At 34.9% G+C, this 16,728-nt stretch overlaps 1 protein-coding gene across 1 annotated transcript in view; it reads right to left on the bottom strand.

Moving 5' to 3' along the window:
* rictora (RPTOR independent companion of MTOR, complex 2 a) overlaps nt 1-16,728 on the bottom strand; it is a 41,084-nt gene that overhangs the window by 15,227 nt on the left and 9,129 nt on the right. The window contains exons 12-31 of the mRNA XM_039659364.2: nt 16,113-16,200; nt 15,915-16,005; nt 15,772-15,838; nt 15,603-15,683; nt 14,012-14,112; nt 13,759-13,924; nt 13,114-13,215; nt 12,478-12,524; nt 12,232-12,367; nt 10,440-10,639; nt 9,792-9,918; nt 8,272-8,436; nt 8,031-8,107; nt 6,833-6,911; nt 6,641-6,750; nt 4,992-5,079; nt 4,818-4,910; nt 4,611-4,717; nt 2,716-2,945; nt 218-1,214 (exon numbers count right to left, since the gene is read on the bottom strand). Coding sequence (XP_039515298.2) covers nt 218-1,214; nt 2,716-2,945; nt 4,611-4,717; nt 4,818-4,910; nt 4,992-5,079; nt 6,641-6,750; nt 6,833-6,911; nt 8,031-8,107; nt 8,272-8,436; nt 9,792-9,918; nt 10,440-10,639; nt 12,232-12,367; nt 12,478-12,524; nt 13,114-13,215; nt 13,759-13,924; nt 14,012-14,112; nt 15,603-15,683; nt 15,772-15,838; nt 15,915-16,005; nt 16,113-16,200 — 3,152 coding nt within the window. The remainder of the gene's footprint in view (nt 1-217; nt 1,215-2,715; nt 2,946-4,610; nt 4,718-4,817; nt 4,911-4,991; nt 5,080-6,640; nt 6,751-6,832; nt 6,912-8,030; nt 8,108-8,271; nt 8,437-9,791; nt 9,919-10,439; nt 10,640-12,231; nt 12,368-12,477; nt 12,525-13,113; nt 13,216-13,758; nt 13,925-14,011; nt 14,113-15,602; nt 15,684-15,771; nt 15,839-15,914; nt 16,006-16,112; nt 16,201-16,728) is intronic.

Genomic DNA, 16,728 nt, shown 5'->3' with positions numbered 1-16,728 from the left:
ATACTAGCATTATACTAGCGTTATAGGCTAAACTGTTTTTAGAGATAAAACTATTTACATTCGGCAATCATGAAAACAAATCTCAGAAAACGGTTGACTAGATAGCAATGTGTAATTAGACCAAAGGTTCATTTTGCGCCGGAGTTGTCCTTTAAGAATTAGTATAAAAAATAAAGTAGTAGTTAAATGAAAGCTGAAAAAGTATAAATGACTGTACCTGCGCGGTGTGAGCCGCGAGTCGAGGCTCCGTGTTTTCATGGTGATGGTGTCTGTAAACAGTACGTCTTTAGCGGGAGACGCCAGCGCTTCGCTGTGTGACAGAGACGGGTGGATCCTTTGCTGCTGCAGGCGTTTGAGCGTGGCGTAGCCCAGCGCGTCACGGGGGCTCGTGTACATGTAGCTGCAGTCCACCAGGCTCTTGATGGTGGCCACAGAGGGAGACTTCAGCGACTGAGCCCTGCGCGGCAGCGTGTGCGCCGACCCGGGAGGAACCAGAGAGGTCGAGTTGGACTTGGACAACAGGATGTGGTTATGGTTGGACTGAGGACTGAGCGAATGTTGCATTTTCACAGTTTTAGCGCTGACCACCGTGTTGAGGCTGGCGCAGTCTGTGTCCACGCCCACGGCAGAGGGCGTCTCTCGGGAAGGGGAGGAGCTCATGGAGCTGATGCCGCTGGTTGTAGTGTCCGTGTTGAAGCTCTGACTGCGGCTCTTAAACGTGCCGCCTCCCGGCAGCACAGAGGCACCGTCGCAGGTCAAACGCTCCCTGCTGCTCCGCTCACGCTTCTGCTGACCCCTGCCCTCCGAGTCCGAGCTCCCCTCGGTGGCGTACGGCTCCGCTAGCGCCTTTATTCCCACAAACGAGGTCTCAAGGCTGACCGTGGGGCTGCGGGACATGCGACTGCCATTGTAAAAGACCTCGCTCTGCCCCGAGTGGCCTGGGGAATAGTTCGAGGGTTCGGTTACGGTCCGGACGCGCCTCATGAGCTGGAGCTCCTCGGGAGATTTTCCTGCATTGGTTGTGCCTTTAGCGTCAGTGGGGCTTCGTCCCTTCTTACTGGGGAGAGACAGGGAGTTGAGAAAGCGGTTTCTGAGATGCGAGGGGGTGAGGATGGTGAAAGGGCTTCTGTCCTTTGAGGCTTTCGTGTGCATATTAGGAGAAGAGTCCTCGTACATGTCCAAACCCTCGCTGACGTCGTCCATGAAGTACAAACCTGAGAGCGACACGTGCAATATTACAATGGACATCATTGCCATGGCTATTTATGAACACAATTACAACAATCAGTTACAACTAAAGCTTAGTTCACACTATATGATTTTAAGCCCGATTTGCGAATCGTTAAGTTCGCCGACAGGTCAGGGTGTTGTCGCGTGCAAATCACGGGGGATTAGGAAGGCGATGAACACTCGCCAATAGGCCTGCACGATTCTGGGAAAAATATTTTTTAGCTTAGAATTGATATCACGATTTTTTTCTCATAAGTGTGGGTTCGTACAGATTCTGTAAAAATGAAATTCCAGGACTTGAGGACTTTTCAAGCACTACTTTTTTGGATTTCAAGGACTTCAATAACCGATCCCTGAATTGTCACTGCATTCGTAATTTTTAAATGTATTTAAAACAAAATAAGAATAAATAATGGAATTACAAATAGGACACATAGATTAAAAAAAATATGAAAAAAGGGGTTTAAGTTAAAAAAAAACTTAAAAGTTTATTTAGTCTAGAGCAGTGAGTAATTTATCTGTCCTTTGATTAATATGAAAACACAGCAGCAGTTTTATTAAACTCCTGCCCCTTTAAGACCGAACGCACGGACCCCATTTGATCATGGCTAACTTGCATTCACTTGAGATATAACCGACTTTGTTTACTAGTAAACTTTGTTTACTATAAACGACTTTATTTTTACATAATTTTGTGTAAATTCGTCCGTACAAGCGCAAGACGTGAAAGACAATTTAATTCAGTATTCTTGGATGATTGCGTTCATTGAAATTCTTGACCTGCAAACGCCCAGTAATAATGTAGTGTAGCAATGTAGCCCTTTAAAGGAGTAGTCCACTTTTAAAAAAACTTTTACTGATAATTTACTCACCTCCATGTCATCTAAGATGTCCATGTCTTTCTTTCTTCAGTCGAAAAGAAATTAAGGTTTTTGATGAAAACATTCTAGGATTTTCTCCATTTAATGGACTTCATTGGGAACCAAATGGTTCAAGGTCCAAAAGAAAGTTTCAGTGCAGCTTCAGAGGGACGAATGGATGAAAAAATCTTTTTTCGAGTCATTTCATTCGCTGAATGGACGAAATGACTCGAAAAAAGATTCGCTCATTTTGATGAACGAGTTCGAACAGGAGAGTCACGAACGTGCATCACAGAACAGAGCAATGCGAGCATTTGAGCTTATAAAACGTAAACTTTTTTACTTATTTTTGAAATGAGCGATCGTTTCGCTAGATAAGACCCTTATTCGTCGTCTGGTGTCGTTCAAAGCCCTTTGAAGCTGCACTGAAACTCTCATTTGGACCTTGAACCGTTTGGTTCCCATTGAAGTCCATTATATGGAGAAAATCCTGGACTGTGTTCATCAAAATCCTTAATTTATTTTCAACTGAAGAAAGAAAGACATGGACATCTTGGATGACATGGGGGTGAGTAAATTATCAGCAAAAGTTTTTTTAAAAGTGAACGTTGACATGTTGACTCACTGGGTTGACTTTCGCTTTCGCTGTTGTGGCGTGAGCTGGTGGACTCGGAGTTGAGGCTAAGTGTGCTGGGCACAGAAGACAGTTCGCTGGGCAACGGAGCGTCCACTTCATCTGGGACGACGGGCCACTGCTGCCTGCGGCTGTGCCGTACCGAGTCCCATCCCAAAGCCTTAAGCACATCACTGCCCTGCCGTGTCCGGCTGATCACGCCCAGCACGTACACACACGTACTGCACACACAAAGCTGTTGGTTACTTACTGGACATATGCTAAAAGGTTCTTAACTTTTTTCCGCACCAGCATTTGTAATCATTTTCACAAAAATGTCATGGAATATCTGAACATGCAATACATCAAAAGAAAGAACAGAACCCCTGCTTTTAAACAAAATTAACGGTTCAATTCAAGCTTTATGCCTTTTTTTAAATCAACACTTAAATGTGGATAAATTTCATAAAACGTTTTTTTTTGGGGATGATTTGAAAACTTACTGACCCCAAACTGCATGTAAACATTGGTCAAACTACCAGGCCTACTTTTTTGCTGGTCATGAGACTCATGACTAGGGCTGGGTATTGACACAAATTTCACAATTCGATTCGATTTCGATTCAATATTGATTATTTTGGATATCAGTTACAAATGGAAATCAAATCTCTTAACTAATGCTGTAAACTATGGGAGTCTAGTTGTAGCCTACTAGGCTTAATTAGCCTAATATGAAGGTAATAATGAACTGTTTTGTAGCTATACAAACACTTAAATTACAATTTTATTTATTTTTATAATAAGAAGATTATATGAAATATAAACATTTAAATGGTGGCTGTCATAAAAACTTGCCAGATTTACTCAAATATGCTTTAAATATTGAAGAACATTAAGATTATAATGCATATGTAATATGGTGTATATATTTAGCAAAATGCTCCTCTCTAGAGTTATTTTTTCTAGCTGACTATTTTATGTGGGTTTTTTATGTGGGAATTTATGTGGGTTTTCTGAAGTAAATATGACGATGCATGACATTGATTATAAGCTGTTTAACTGACGTCTTTCCACGGCTGAAACGCCGATTGAGCGAATCAATGTGACATGATACAGATTACGATAAGTTGTACTCTATCTTTTAACACTCTTTCAGATGCTCATTCATGTTTATTTCAGCGCCAAAACGTTATTTATGTTTTTGAATTTCTAAAGAAAATGGACGTAATTTGAAAACTGAGACTTTGTTTCATATCAATAGTAACAAAGGACAAAGATTATTGCGATTTTTTGGATGCGCACAGCCGCGTTTCATTCATTCAAATGACTAATCGATTCTTGAGATTTAAGAATCGATATCGGTTCCTAAAAAATGAGAATCGATTAATATCGAGAAATCGATATTTATTACCCAGCCCCACTCATGACATTAAAAGACTGGCCCATTCAAACCAAGGACGATAATAACTATAACGATAACTATATTAGCGTCCAAACCATTGCTGAATATCGTTGTTTATTGTAAATGCAGATGTTTTCAAGTGCTTAAGCTCTTTAAAGTCAGGTGGATTCTGATTGGCTGTGTCAATCTATTAAAATTTCATCAGCTGGAAAAAAAAATCGTTGTGAAAGTGATCAAAAATATTGTTTCTCTGTGCTGTTATAGTTGTGGGTGGAGTGTGGACTTACCTATTCTCATAGTATTAGAACAATTATTATAACTATATCTTTATAGTTTATGTTATAGTTACTGTATCGCCCTTGGTGTGAATGGGCCTTGTACAGAATAAATATATATATTGGATATGACCATGTTACGCATCGACCTCTTGGTTTCCAACAGATGGCGTTCATGCGCATTCAGTTGTGAATAACCAAGTGTATATTCCTATATTAGGCGGACTTACCCACGTATGGACAGAACCTCACAGTGCTGAGCCAGAGCAATAATATCTGGAAACACATTCTCCTCCTGTAGGAGGTTCAGACCCCAGTTCGAGCTGCCAATGTTGCCCTAGAACATTTCAAATGTTAAACATTTAAAAAAAAAAAAGAGTTATTTAAGGACATCATTAGCTACTCAACACATACAGTAAGTCAAAACCATCACTGACCAGAGCCCATAGCGCCGCCTTCAGCAGTTTAACACCTTCCCACTTATCCAACACTGGAGATCGGACCGTGTAACTAAGATCCGGGATAACACCCTAACAAATACACATGAATAAATGCACGAAAACGTACAAAGCTATACGGTCACAGCAAGCAGCGTGTGCATAATCAGGTACCTGAGCTTCCAGCAGCAGGCAGCCGGTTTTATCATGGACCAACTGCCCATATAAATGCACAGGGAGAAAGACATTTGGCCTCTGTAACCTACAACAAGAGAGAGAGAGAGCAGGTCAAAAGAGAGAGTATGCTTCACAGTGTTACTTTAGCATTATTTATATACAGTGTTGGGTGTAACTAATTACTAAGTAATTAGTTACTGTAGTTTAATTACTTTTCCCTTGAAAATGTAAAGTAAGGGATTACTCTTCATTTATCTGTAATTTAATTACAGTTACTTCTGATGTAATTGAGGTAAATACTGTGTATATATCAATCCGATCTCACAGCGATTCGTATGCATTTTATGAGGTGTCTAAATATTACGATATTATTATATATATATTAATATATATATATTAATATTACTCGTACGAATTCGTATGAATTATTGTAAAATATGTATGAAAAAAGTGTGAAATGTCATGAGATCAGACATAAAACAATAGTGGGTTTAACATCAAAATGTATTGTCTGATGTTAAAAAGTATGTTTTTATAATGTAACCTTCTCCACCTTGGTGAGTTTAAGGATAATTCATGCAATTTTATACTATTTATTTGAAAAAATTAAAACAGATTCATGTCTATCCTTGTATTATTCAGCTGGTTGACATTGATGGGATTTTGAAAGTAATTAGTAATTAAATACTTTTTAGAGAGAGTAATTAGCAAAGTAATCTAATTACACTGTTGAAGAGGTAATTAGTAACTAGTAATTAATTGCTTTTTTAGAGTAACTTACCCAACACTGTTTATATAGTATGAATGAGTTTTAAAGGGATAGTTCACTTTGAAATTAATTTTTGGTCTTTGTTTCCACAGTATTTTCAATTTTGATATTTTTAGGTCAAACTGTTCTTGTCTATCAGTCATATAATGCAGGCATAAGGGGGCCACATGTATAAGTCCAAATTAAACATGATTTAATGACTCAAAAAGTAAGCTAAAACATATCGAAAATTAATTTCAAAGTGAACTATCCCTTTAATGGTACCACTTCACAATAAGGTTTCATATGTTCATATTAGTTGCCATGAACTAACAAATAAAAATACTTCCAAAGCATTTATTACTCACAGTTAATATTAATTTCAACATTTACTAATACATTGTTAAAAATCAAAAGATGTATCTGTTAATATTATTTAATGAACCTGGCCTAACAATCAACAGTTTTTTTTATTATTATTAATGTTAACATAGATTAATTAACACTGTAACAATTTTTGTTGATTAGTTAATGCATTAAATAACGTTTATTAACGGGACCTTATTGTAAAGTGTTCCTGCTTTTCAGTTTTCATTTTAACTTTAGTTTTAGTCATTTTGTTTTGTGCTGTTGCCTGTTGTCATTTTTATTTTTTACATCGATCTAGCTTTATTAGAACTTAAACATATTTACAAGGTAACAAGTTTTTAATCTAATATGTATATTTCATTTTATTACTGAAAACTGTTTTTTATAGTTTTAGTTCACAACACTACAAATTCATACCCAACATCAGGAACTTGTTCAACTCACCAACGAAGTATGTGCAATAGTAATGGTCATTTGATAGGATATTAAAAACTAATTTCTTCATTTACAAGAGATAAGCAGTGCTTACCTTTGGTTGCTGCGCCGGACGTAGTTGTCTCCGTCGACGGGTTTGCGATACGTTGTGAGAGCTTCGTTCAACTGCTCTTCAATCATGTCCACATACTTCAGATTATATTCCTGCAAAAACACACATTTGCATTTCACACACACAGGCATGAAATAAAGGACTGAGAGAGAGTTATTGGCTTGCTGCTTTCACCTTCTGCCATTTCTCGAGCTGTTTGTTGACGTAGCCTCTTTCGTTGAGGTAAGAGAAGCCCTTTGGGATGGACAGGAACCTACAGAGAACATTTAACACATTTATTCATTTACCTAACAACTTACAAATGAGGAGTACAACAGCTTATGACATTATTTAACCCTCTGGGGTTGTTCGGCCCAAAATGGACCCGAAGAATTTAAATATATATATTTTTTAAATCACAGCTTCCTCGAAATGGTCTGAAATTTGGTGACTTTGTTGGTATTTGGTATTTGAACACCCAAAAAAATTGGGAACAGAATGTGAGTAGTCTAAGTGGTTGTAAAAAAATAGTCACACTTGGGGTGTTCGGGTCCAAATGGACCCGCATGGAAAATAAATGAGAAATTAGCAAAAATGTGAAAATACTGAGTTTTTGTGTGCGTACAATCTACAAATCAGCCACGATCTTGAAAAAAAGCACACAACAGTGAAGGGGTGAATCTATAAAACATCAAGAGTGCAAAACAGACACATCCAGACACACACACACACACACACACACACACAAACACACTTTTATACACAAACACACCAAAAAAATCAGATTATACATGTGTTTTGCATTTTTAAAATGCTCAGTTTGTCCACCAGATGGCATCCATCTCATTTTAAAAGTTGCTTTTATGAGGCCTAGGCTTGACTCTAAAATGAAATACAGCTTTAAAAAAAATTAAAAAAATATATTTTTTTTGTAATTTTTTTCTATAATGTTCAATGGGGGGAAATTTTGTCATAATTATTGCATTAATACTAATTATAATTTTTTTTTATTTTTGAAATTTTCTCAAAACACCAAAAAAGAAAAGAAAAAAATATTATATAAAATTTTTTTTTTTTTTTTAAATATGAATCCCGCCCTTTGGGTCCATTTGGACCCGAACACCCCGAGTGTGACTCTGAAACAAACAACCCCAGAGGGTTAAATATTACATTTTACACAGTTGACAGATTTAGACATTGTCTTTAAATATGGCTCTTAAATAACTTGGCTAAACATCATTAAATAAATACGGATAAATGGCACGACTGGATATTCGTTGATTAGTAAATGATGGAGAAAGCTCTCTGATGGTAAATTTGTTTTTAAATAAAAACCTCATGGACTTTTACTAAAACCTATTTGCACAGTGACTAAAAACCAAGAGTGTTTTACCTCAACAGCAGAAGAAGGCCTTTCTCTCCCAGGTGAGAGAGAGCAGGTTTCATGTGGATCAGCGCGTGCAGGTTGGCCTGGAGTGGCATAAGAGTTGTTTTAAGAAACACATTTAACTAATACAAACCAATCAGAGTCCTGGGTAACACTTTTTAATGTCAAAATCCAGTATTACATGATTTAACACTTAGCAGATCATTACCTAATTGCATTAATTTCCTGTGACTGCGATGCTGATTACCTTGTCTTCACAAGCTTCGTCCAGGATGTCCAGCGCCTCAATGGAGACAGTTTTGTTGTGGTCATGCAGCTGTGTGACTAGCAACTCCATCCCCCAGTTACTGAAGAACTCAACATTAGCGCGCAGAAGCACACGCAGGTGTTTGGTGGCGTACAGGCGGCAGTTCTGTGGCAGGACATATTGGGAGAATCACTTCACATCAATATGAATTCAAAAATACTATCAGGCTTTACAAGAATCGGACAGGATGGATATAACCGTTATCTGCCATATCAAATCTTGTTTGATTCATTTTTAAACATTACTAATAGATTAGAATCAATAAAACATCTTTACATTGTTGTTTTGATTGCTATTTATTTACTAGTTTAAAAGAAATGTTATTTGAGGCAATGCCATATAAAGATGTGCTTGGAAAGTAACTGCAATAGTTAATATGATATTGATGCAGAACAGGATAAAATGAGTGAAAGGTGTAAAAAGTAAATTCATGAACTTAATTTTTGCAACTAAACACAAAAGTTAACTAGAGGGAACTCGGGGGTCAAGAGAAGGATTTACAACCACAAGCAAACTTTCAGGAATTGTGTTGCGTTTTGTGATTTTTATTAGTTTTTTAATTTTTTAAATGTCTATATACACATTTTTTTATTTTAGTTTTAGATTTAGTTATTTTAGTTCAAGTTAAACTAAACAAAAATGAGAAAAGCTGAAATAAAAAGGTACCGTTATGTTTTTTTTTAATTATATATATATATATTTGATTTTTATTTCAGTTAATGTGTAATTTAGTTGAAATAACAAACATTTTTTATGGTTTTTGAAAAGTATAACCCAGCTCAGAACAGAAATGTTATGTAATATTCAATTATTTTAGTTCAAGTTAAACTAAAGAAAAATGACAAATAAGCTGAAATAAAAAAAGGTTGTTTTATGTTTGAAATTTATGCTTTTTTATGGTTTTGGAAAAGTATAATAACCCAGCTTAGAGCACAGGAGTATTATGTAAGATTTAGTTATATTAGTTCAAGTTTAACTAAACAGTAATGAGAAAAGCTGAAATAAAAAAAAGGTTGTTTTATGTTTGATTTTTATGCTTTTTAATGGTTTTGGGAAAGTATAATAACCCAGCTTAGAGCACAGGAGTATTATGTAAGATTAAGTTATTTAAGTTCAAGTTTAACTAAACAAAAATAAGAAATAAGCTGAAATAAAAAAAAGGGTTACCGGTATGTTTTTTATTTTATTTATTTATTTATTTTTTATCTCAGTTAATTTTTATTTAAGTTCAAATAACTAAAACATTTTTTTCTGGTTTTGCAAAAGTATAATAACCCAGCTCAGAACAGAAATGTTATGTAAGATTTAATTATTTTAGTTCAAGTTAAACTAAACAAAAATGGGAAATAAGCTGAAATAAAAAAAGGTTGTTTTAAGTTTGATTTTTTTCATTTTTTATGGTTTTGGAAAAGTATAACCCAGCTCACAGGAACACAGGAATGCCATGAGCGTGATCTTACGTCAGTGGCCGCCGTGAGGATCTTGGACAGAATGACTCGAGCGAGTCCGTCTCTGCTGTAGTCCAGAGTGGAGACCGTTAGTTTCAGCAGGTGATCCTGGTTTTTCATCGAGCACAAGTTCAACAAACTGGACAAAACAGATCAAAACCAAACATAGTTAATCACACTGCTTCCAATACATCATAGTATTAACATGACTGGAAAGACTCTTTTTTTGCATATATTTGTTGTTCAATTGTGGCAAATATTCTGTAATGTTCAAGGTTTGCTGGAACACTACATTTTTGTAAGGCATGTTTACTATCCTGAACAAGGTACTATGTTAAATGGAGTAACCAAAAGATGACTGGTGTGTAAAATGGTGTATATGTTCTGTATTCATAGTAGAGCGTTGGTGCAACACAAAGGTCATGGGTTCAATTCCCGGTAAGAATTTAAAATGTGTACCTTGAAAATGGTTGCTTTGGATAAAAACATCAATGTAGATGTAAAAATGTGGTAATAATTCAGCACCACGAAACTGTATATTTTAATTTTCCATTCGTTACACAAATGTCTAAAGGTAACGCCACAGTACTTTCACTTTTTTATATAGCCAGAATAATAAAGTTTATTAAGACACTGATATATTAAGTTGTGTGTTCTCACCACTGAAATGCACCACATTTCTCCAAAATTTTGGCACCGGTTGGATGTGAAGACAGAGTACCCAGAAACAGGAAGTAGTGCTGACTGAGGGTGTTAAGAAGACCATTGCTATGGAGACTGCGTTCAGGTTTAGGCCCAGTAGAGGATGTGAGCCACTGGACGATATCCTTCACCAACTCCTCTAAATACATCTGACCATCCTACAAAAAAAAAAAAAAAAAAAAACAGAAGACAACAAACCAAGTTAACTGCTAATAGGTTTGCATAATTTGGGGGGAAAAAAACGAATTGTGATTTTTCTGATAAAGATTGTGATTTAAAAACAACAAGTTTGCTGTGCTTGATTGTAGGGCTGCACAATTTGGTGTTACTAAATAGGAAATATACAAATTGCCAAATAAAAACAATAAGAAATATTACTATTGTATTACTTCACTCTAAAATAACAAAACTGAATATTTAACCAAATAATATAAGAATAATTTGGTGAAAATATTTTGTATATAAAAATGCCGATAAAATAATCATATTTAATACAATTACTATTGTTACTAAATAGAAAATATACAAATTACCAAATAAAAACAATAAGAAATATTACTATTGTATTACTTCACTCTAAATTAACAAAACTGAATATTTAACCAAATAATATAAGAATAATTTCATTTTACATTACAACTGTAAAATTAAAAAACTTCTTCATTTTCTGACTTTTATAATTTAATTATTTTATTCACACCGCAGGGAGCCCTGAAAGCTTCCCTTTTTGTTGATGAGCACTTTACATTAGAGCCCGACCGATATTGGATTTTGAAGGCGGATATGATACAAATATTTTTTGGTTTTAAAATCTGATATTCCGATATATCGGCCGATATTTTTTTATTTTATTTTTTTATTTCAGAAACGCGCAACAAAACATTAACAGATTTCCCTAACTAGGGATGGGCAACGATTAATCGCATCCAAAATAAAAGTTTGTGTTTACATAATATATGTGTGTGAAGTGTGTATAATTAATTTGTATATATAAATACCCACACATGCATGTAGATATTTAAGAGAAATGTGTTATTAATATATCAAATATTTATATATAATATTAATTATGTATAAATATATATAAAGTATATACATGCAAATATTTCTTAAATATATACATGCATGTGTGGGTATTTATATATACAAATTAATTATACACACTACACACATATATTATGTAAACACAAACTTTTATTTTGGAGGCGATTAATCGTTGCCCATCCCTATCATTAGTTATTTGTAGTTATTTATGAGTTTTAACTAAAATAATATGAGTTAAGAGAAGAGAGTTAAGAGTACTGATGGGGATGTTCTTTTAATTGTTATTCAAGCAATCCATGTATCGTGACCAAATCAACGAGTTGCCCTCTGGTGGACAAACTATACAACTCCAACACTCATGACATGGTTCAAGAGTGTTTCGTCCGTTTTTATTTTATTTTTGAAATATTCATTTATCTGCAAGTATAACTGCAGATACCGATAGTTTGGAAAATGCCTAATATCGGCCGATAATATCGGCCTGCCGATATATCGGTCTGGCTCTACTTTACATTGCAAGTTTGGAAAGATGGTTAGCGAATGCACATTCCCAAATAAAACAGAGCAGAGTTGAGTTTGTGTGGAGGAGCATTTACTGTGAACCGAGACATGTTATTTCCATCAATGGTGCAGGCCTAACAGCTACTGTGCTGCTTGTAGAGTAATTTAACAAAGGTTCAGGGGTCTTAATTGTTTGCCTTCTCACCTCCTCCGAATCCAAGAGGAACTGGTTGAACTGGCAGCCTGCTACCGTCAGCTGTCTGGCTTTGGCGTGATCCAGCTCCAGAGCGGAGTACAGCTTACTGCTGGGCTTATAGAAATACAGCAAACGCCTTACAAACCTACACACACGTTAGGGATGTAGCTTGTGGTTAGTGCTTAGCAAGACAATGGAGCACATGTTTGATGTCTTGATGTGTAACTGACAGGTCACAACACACACTGGTCTTACTTGTGCATCTGCTCATCCTTGTTGTTTCTGAGATTCACGTTCGGCCACTAGAAAAGAAAAACAACAGCACACAAAGTAGGGTCGGTGAGATTTTGTAATGTTTTTAGCCTCTTATGCTCACCAAAGCTGCATTTATTTGATCAAAATACAGTAAGAACAGCAATATTGTGAAATATTATTACCATTTAAAATGTTTGTATTTGTATATATTTGAATATGTAAATTATTCCTGTGATGCAAAACTGAATTTTCTGCTCAAAAAAACATTTATATTACCACTTATTATCTAATGCTGATATTCTGACATTTAAAAGTGTGACCATATATAGCACACTGTAAAGCACACTATCACACTTGATGCAATTTATGCAATTAATAGATAAACACAAACACAGCATGTGACTATTTGATAGAATTTCTAAAAAGCAGGGACATTTTACAGATTGAACATGGTAAATATGTACTATTTCAGGAATAATTGAGTGTAATTCCTGAATTAAACATGCAGTGGTGTAACAACTTAGCATTTTACACTGTGAAAAATATTCAATTGTTTATCATAATGGTTTTACATACAATTTTTCAAAATTAGTAGGTAGTAGAAAGTACACTGTACAGTATGGCGTTAGCTTTTACCTTCAGTATAGTGATGATCAGAACCCAGTTCCAGTCCAGGTTCTGTTTGTGATTGAGGATCTGACTGTCCCGCAAGTTCATCATCAGCGCCTCTTCAGTGTCCTTCAAAACACAAACAGTGTTCTGTTAAAGTATCTCATTAACGCTATATTAATCTATATATAAATTGTATGAATTTAAAAAAAAACATGTCAAAGTCACTCCAACATTCTCCCCCCAAAAAATACATTTTGCATAAAGAAATTAAGCCTATAATAAGGATCATATTTTTTTTTTTTACATTGTGACACATTCTGAGCCCCAAATTCATCTTCATCTCATCATAATGCATCTGAACGTTTTACGTGTTTTAATTCCAATTATTTTCAAATGGCGAGATTAGTATACATGTAATTAAAAGTTAATGTACTAAATTTATATTATAGACCTTTTATATTCACAAACAGCGATATCACACACTACATGAAAGGTAATATTATAAAGCATAATGGGGCACTTTGAAGGTTCTAAAAGTAGGCACCATTTTCATTAAGCAAAATGTAATTTCTTAATACTTTCTTTTGATTTTGGGCTGAAATAATCTAGACATTTACTTGACAGGTCTATTGACATTCAGCAGGCACAGCAATGATATAGTGTGTGTACCTTTATAATATAGATGTCCTTGTGCGGACGCTGGTGCTGGTCTCTCTTGTGACTGGAGGGGGACGTCCTGTGCAGGATGTGATCCAGGTAAAGACTGTAAGGTTTGGGGCCATGTCGTTTCTTTTCGTGGAATCGCTTCAGGTGGTTCACGGCTGCACTGGCACGCCTGGAGAAAACAAGATTCAGAGGCAAAAACTAACAGAGAATGCTTGTGGATTATTGTTTGAGTGTGTGTTTGCATTGTTGCACTCACAGCCGTTTCTCCTGAGTGATGTCAAAGGAAGCAGCCATGTTGATTAACGTGGGCAGACAGTGCAAATGATGACTATGAGAGTGAGGAAGAATTGTGTTGGCCTGGAAGAGAGAAGAGTCAAGATGAAGACGTAGGTGAACAAAGCATTTGAGGTTGAAAAATAAAGGCTAAAAGGAAAATGAAACAGCAGTCCAAATGTGTGTGCAGATAGAGTGTAATATTTACATCCGTTAATTGGAAAAAATGCAATATATATATATATATATACAGTCGTGGCCAGAATTAATCATACCCCTGGTAAATATGATATAAAATGGCTGAACCATGTTCTTTGATTTTATTCATTTTGATGGATAATTCATGAAATTTGGCCTTTGTGCTTCCTCATATTTGCTTCCTCATATCATGACTGGACAATTTCATGTTCCTAGTCACCCTAGTGTGCTAAAAAAGGTAAATATACATGATAAAATAGGAATATACAAAAGGAATATAAAAAGGATATAAAAAGGAATATACTTCATAGACATTTTATTCATTAAAAATTGTAGGGGTATGAATAATTGTGGCCAACATGTTTTGGAGAAAAACATTTATTTTATAATGTGATTCCCCCCCACTTTCCAATTCTTTTACTTAAACGAAAGATTAGGATTTTGCCAATTTTTTGAATGAAAGATCAAAAGGATAAACGATGCAGATTTATTTTTTACAGCCATTTTATATCATATTTACCATGGATATGATTAATTCTGTTCACGACTGTATATATATATATATATATTTACAAACTGTAACATCATATACATTTCTAATCACAATGTAAAACAAAATGTAAAATAAATGGCTCAATAAATAACAGTTCAGTGACTATGTTGCATCATCCGACAACTTTCCCTTTAGTTTTTGTGTTTACATATTCCATTTTAATTTATGATCAAAAGTTCATCTAAGAAAGAAGCTTTAGGATTATTAGAAAATTATTTGCATTCTTTTTATCATGACAATAAACCACATTTTGACACCCAAAATCTCAATTTCACAACGAGTTTCCGGTTTATATATATTTAAAATTTATCTAAGAAGTCTTTTCCCCTTTCACTGCCATACAGTGTTATTATAGTATTATTTATATACTTTTCTAGTATTATTTTAACTATTTTAAATAAGCTTTTAATTTTGGTATTTATTTGTATCATATTTGTATTCATAAAATTTAGCTTTAATTTATTTTTAGTTCAGTTTTAGTAATTCTTGTACTTTTTTTCCAGTTAGTTATAAAAATCTATTTACATTTATTTTTCAGCTTTATTTCCACAACCGAAAACTAAATTTTAATATTTTTTGATTTAGGTAACAATAACAACACTGCTCCCATAAGGGAAATTAATAGATTTTGTTCAATAGCACCACCAGAATGTGAATTAAAAAATGTATTAAATAAAATAAAATTACAATATTACATATATTTCAAAAAACTACATTTGTATACAGTTTATAAAAAACATAGTAAGATGTCTAATATGAAATATTACATAATACAAGCCCAGACTGTAAAAAGTTAATGTTGGGCCCTGTTGTAGTGTAGTACCATGTGCAGAAGTTCTCCGAGCAGTATAGTGGCTCTCACTGATATCTGATCATCACTGCTGGTCACGACCTCCACCAGACCCTGAGTAAACATTATCAATAAAAACATCACACATCTCTAACATTAAAGTTAAAGAAAAATCAAGGATCCATCAAGTGATTGTATATACCTCCAGTAATCCACTATTGATGAAGGCAGACAGCAGAAGTGCCAGGTAGTTGTCCATGAGGTCTGGTCTGGTGATGGAAAACAGAAGAGCGTGAATACAACATTTAACCCAGACTATTCCCAGGAATATGTGTAATATCTCACCTGGATCGTGCTCTGTGAGGCAAAATGACTTTGGCTTCTGCAGCTACAAACCCATCAGATAATCTCCAGCTGTCCTGAAACCTGCTGGGGTCTGATTGGCACACGCATCCGCATGAAAAAAGAGAGAAACTTGCAAACAAAAGAGTTTACAGCACTCCGGGAGGCATTTTTGTGTTTATGAATCGAGGTGTTTCTTACCCACACTGTGCAAGGCTTCCTCAAAATCTCCTGTCACTATGGGAACAGGCAATCTGAAGATCTCATACATGACTTCTAATAAGGCTTTCTGTAGACAAAAACATAAATGGACAGATCTGGCTTCAAAATGTATTCATTGCTATGAATCAATTCTTTCCTGTTGACCTTTTCAGTGAATCAGTTTGACTTTCAACACTTACTGTAGGTTTTCATCTCAATTCATCACTCAAATGGAATTTAATGCACTTTATAATGTTTCAGTTCAAATATATGCAAGTCAATTTTTGCGATTTTATGCCCAAATGTTAATATTTGTTTTTAAATGTCTTTTAAAGTCTCTCATGCTCACAAAGGCTGCATTTATTTAATAAAAAAAACAGTAATATTGTGAAAATTATTACAATTTAAACAGTTAAAATGTAATTTAATCTTGTAATGCAAAGCTGAATTTTCAGCATCATTATTCCAGTCTTCAGTGTCACATGATCCTTCAGAAATCATTTTAATAGGATAATTTGCAAGTTGCAACTCTCATAGTCAATGATGAAAACAATTGTTCTGCTTTATATTCTTATATTATATTCTTTTAAGAATAGGAAGATCACATGCACTGCAT

This window comes from Pimephales promelas, chromosome 4, assembly GCF_988280905.1.
Source record: "Pimephales promelas chromosome 4, fPimPro1.hap1.1, whole genome shotgun sequence".
NCBI classification, from domain to species: domain Eukaryota; kingdom Metazoa; phylum Chordata; class Actinopteri; order Cypriniformes; family Leuciscidae; genus Pimephales; species Pimephales promelas.
Note: the sequence above shows the minus strand (reverse complement) of the source record. Positions and strands in the feature narration are given on the sequence as shown.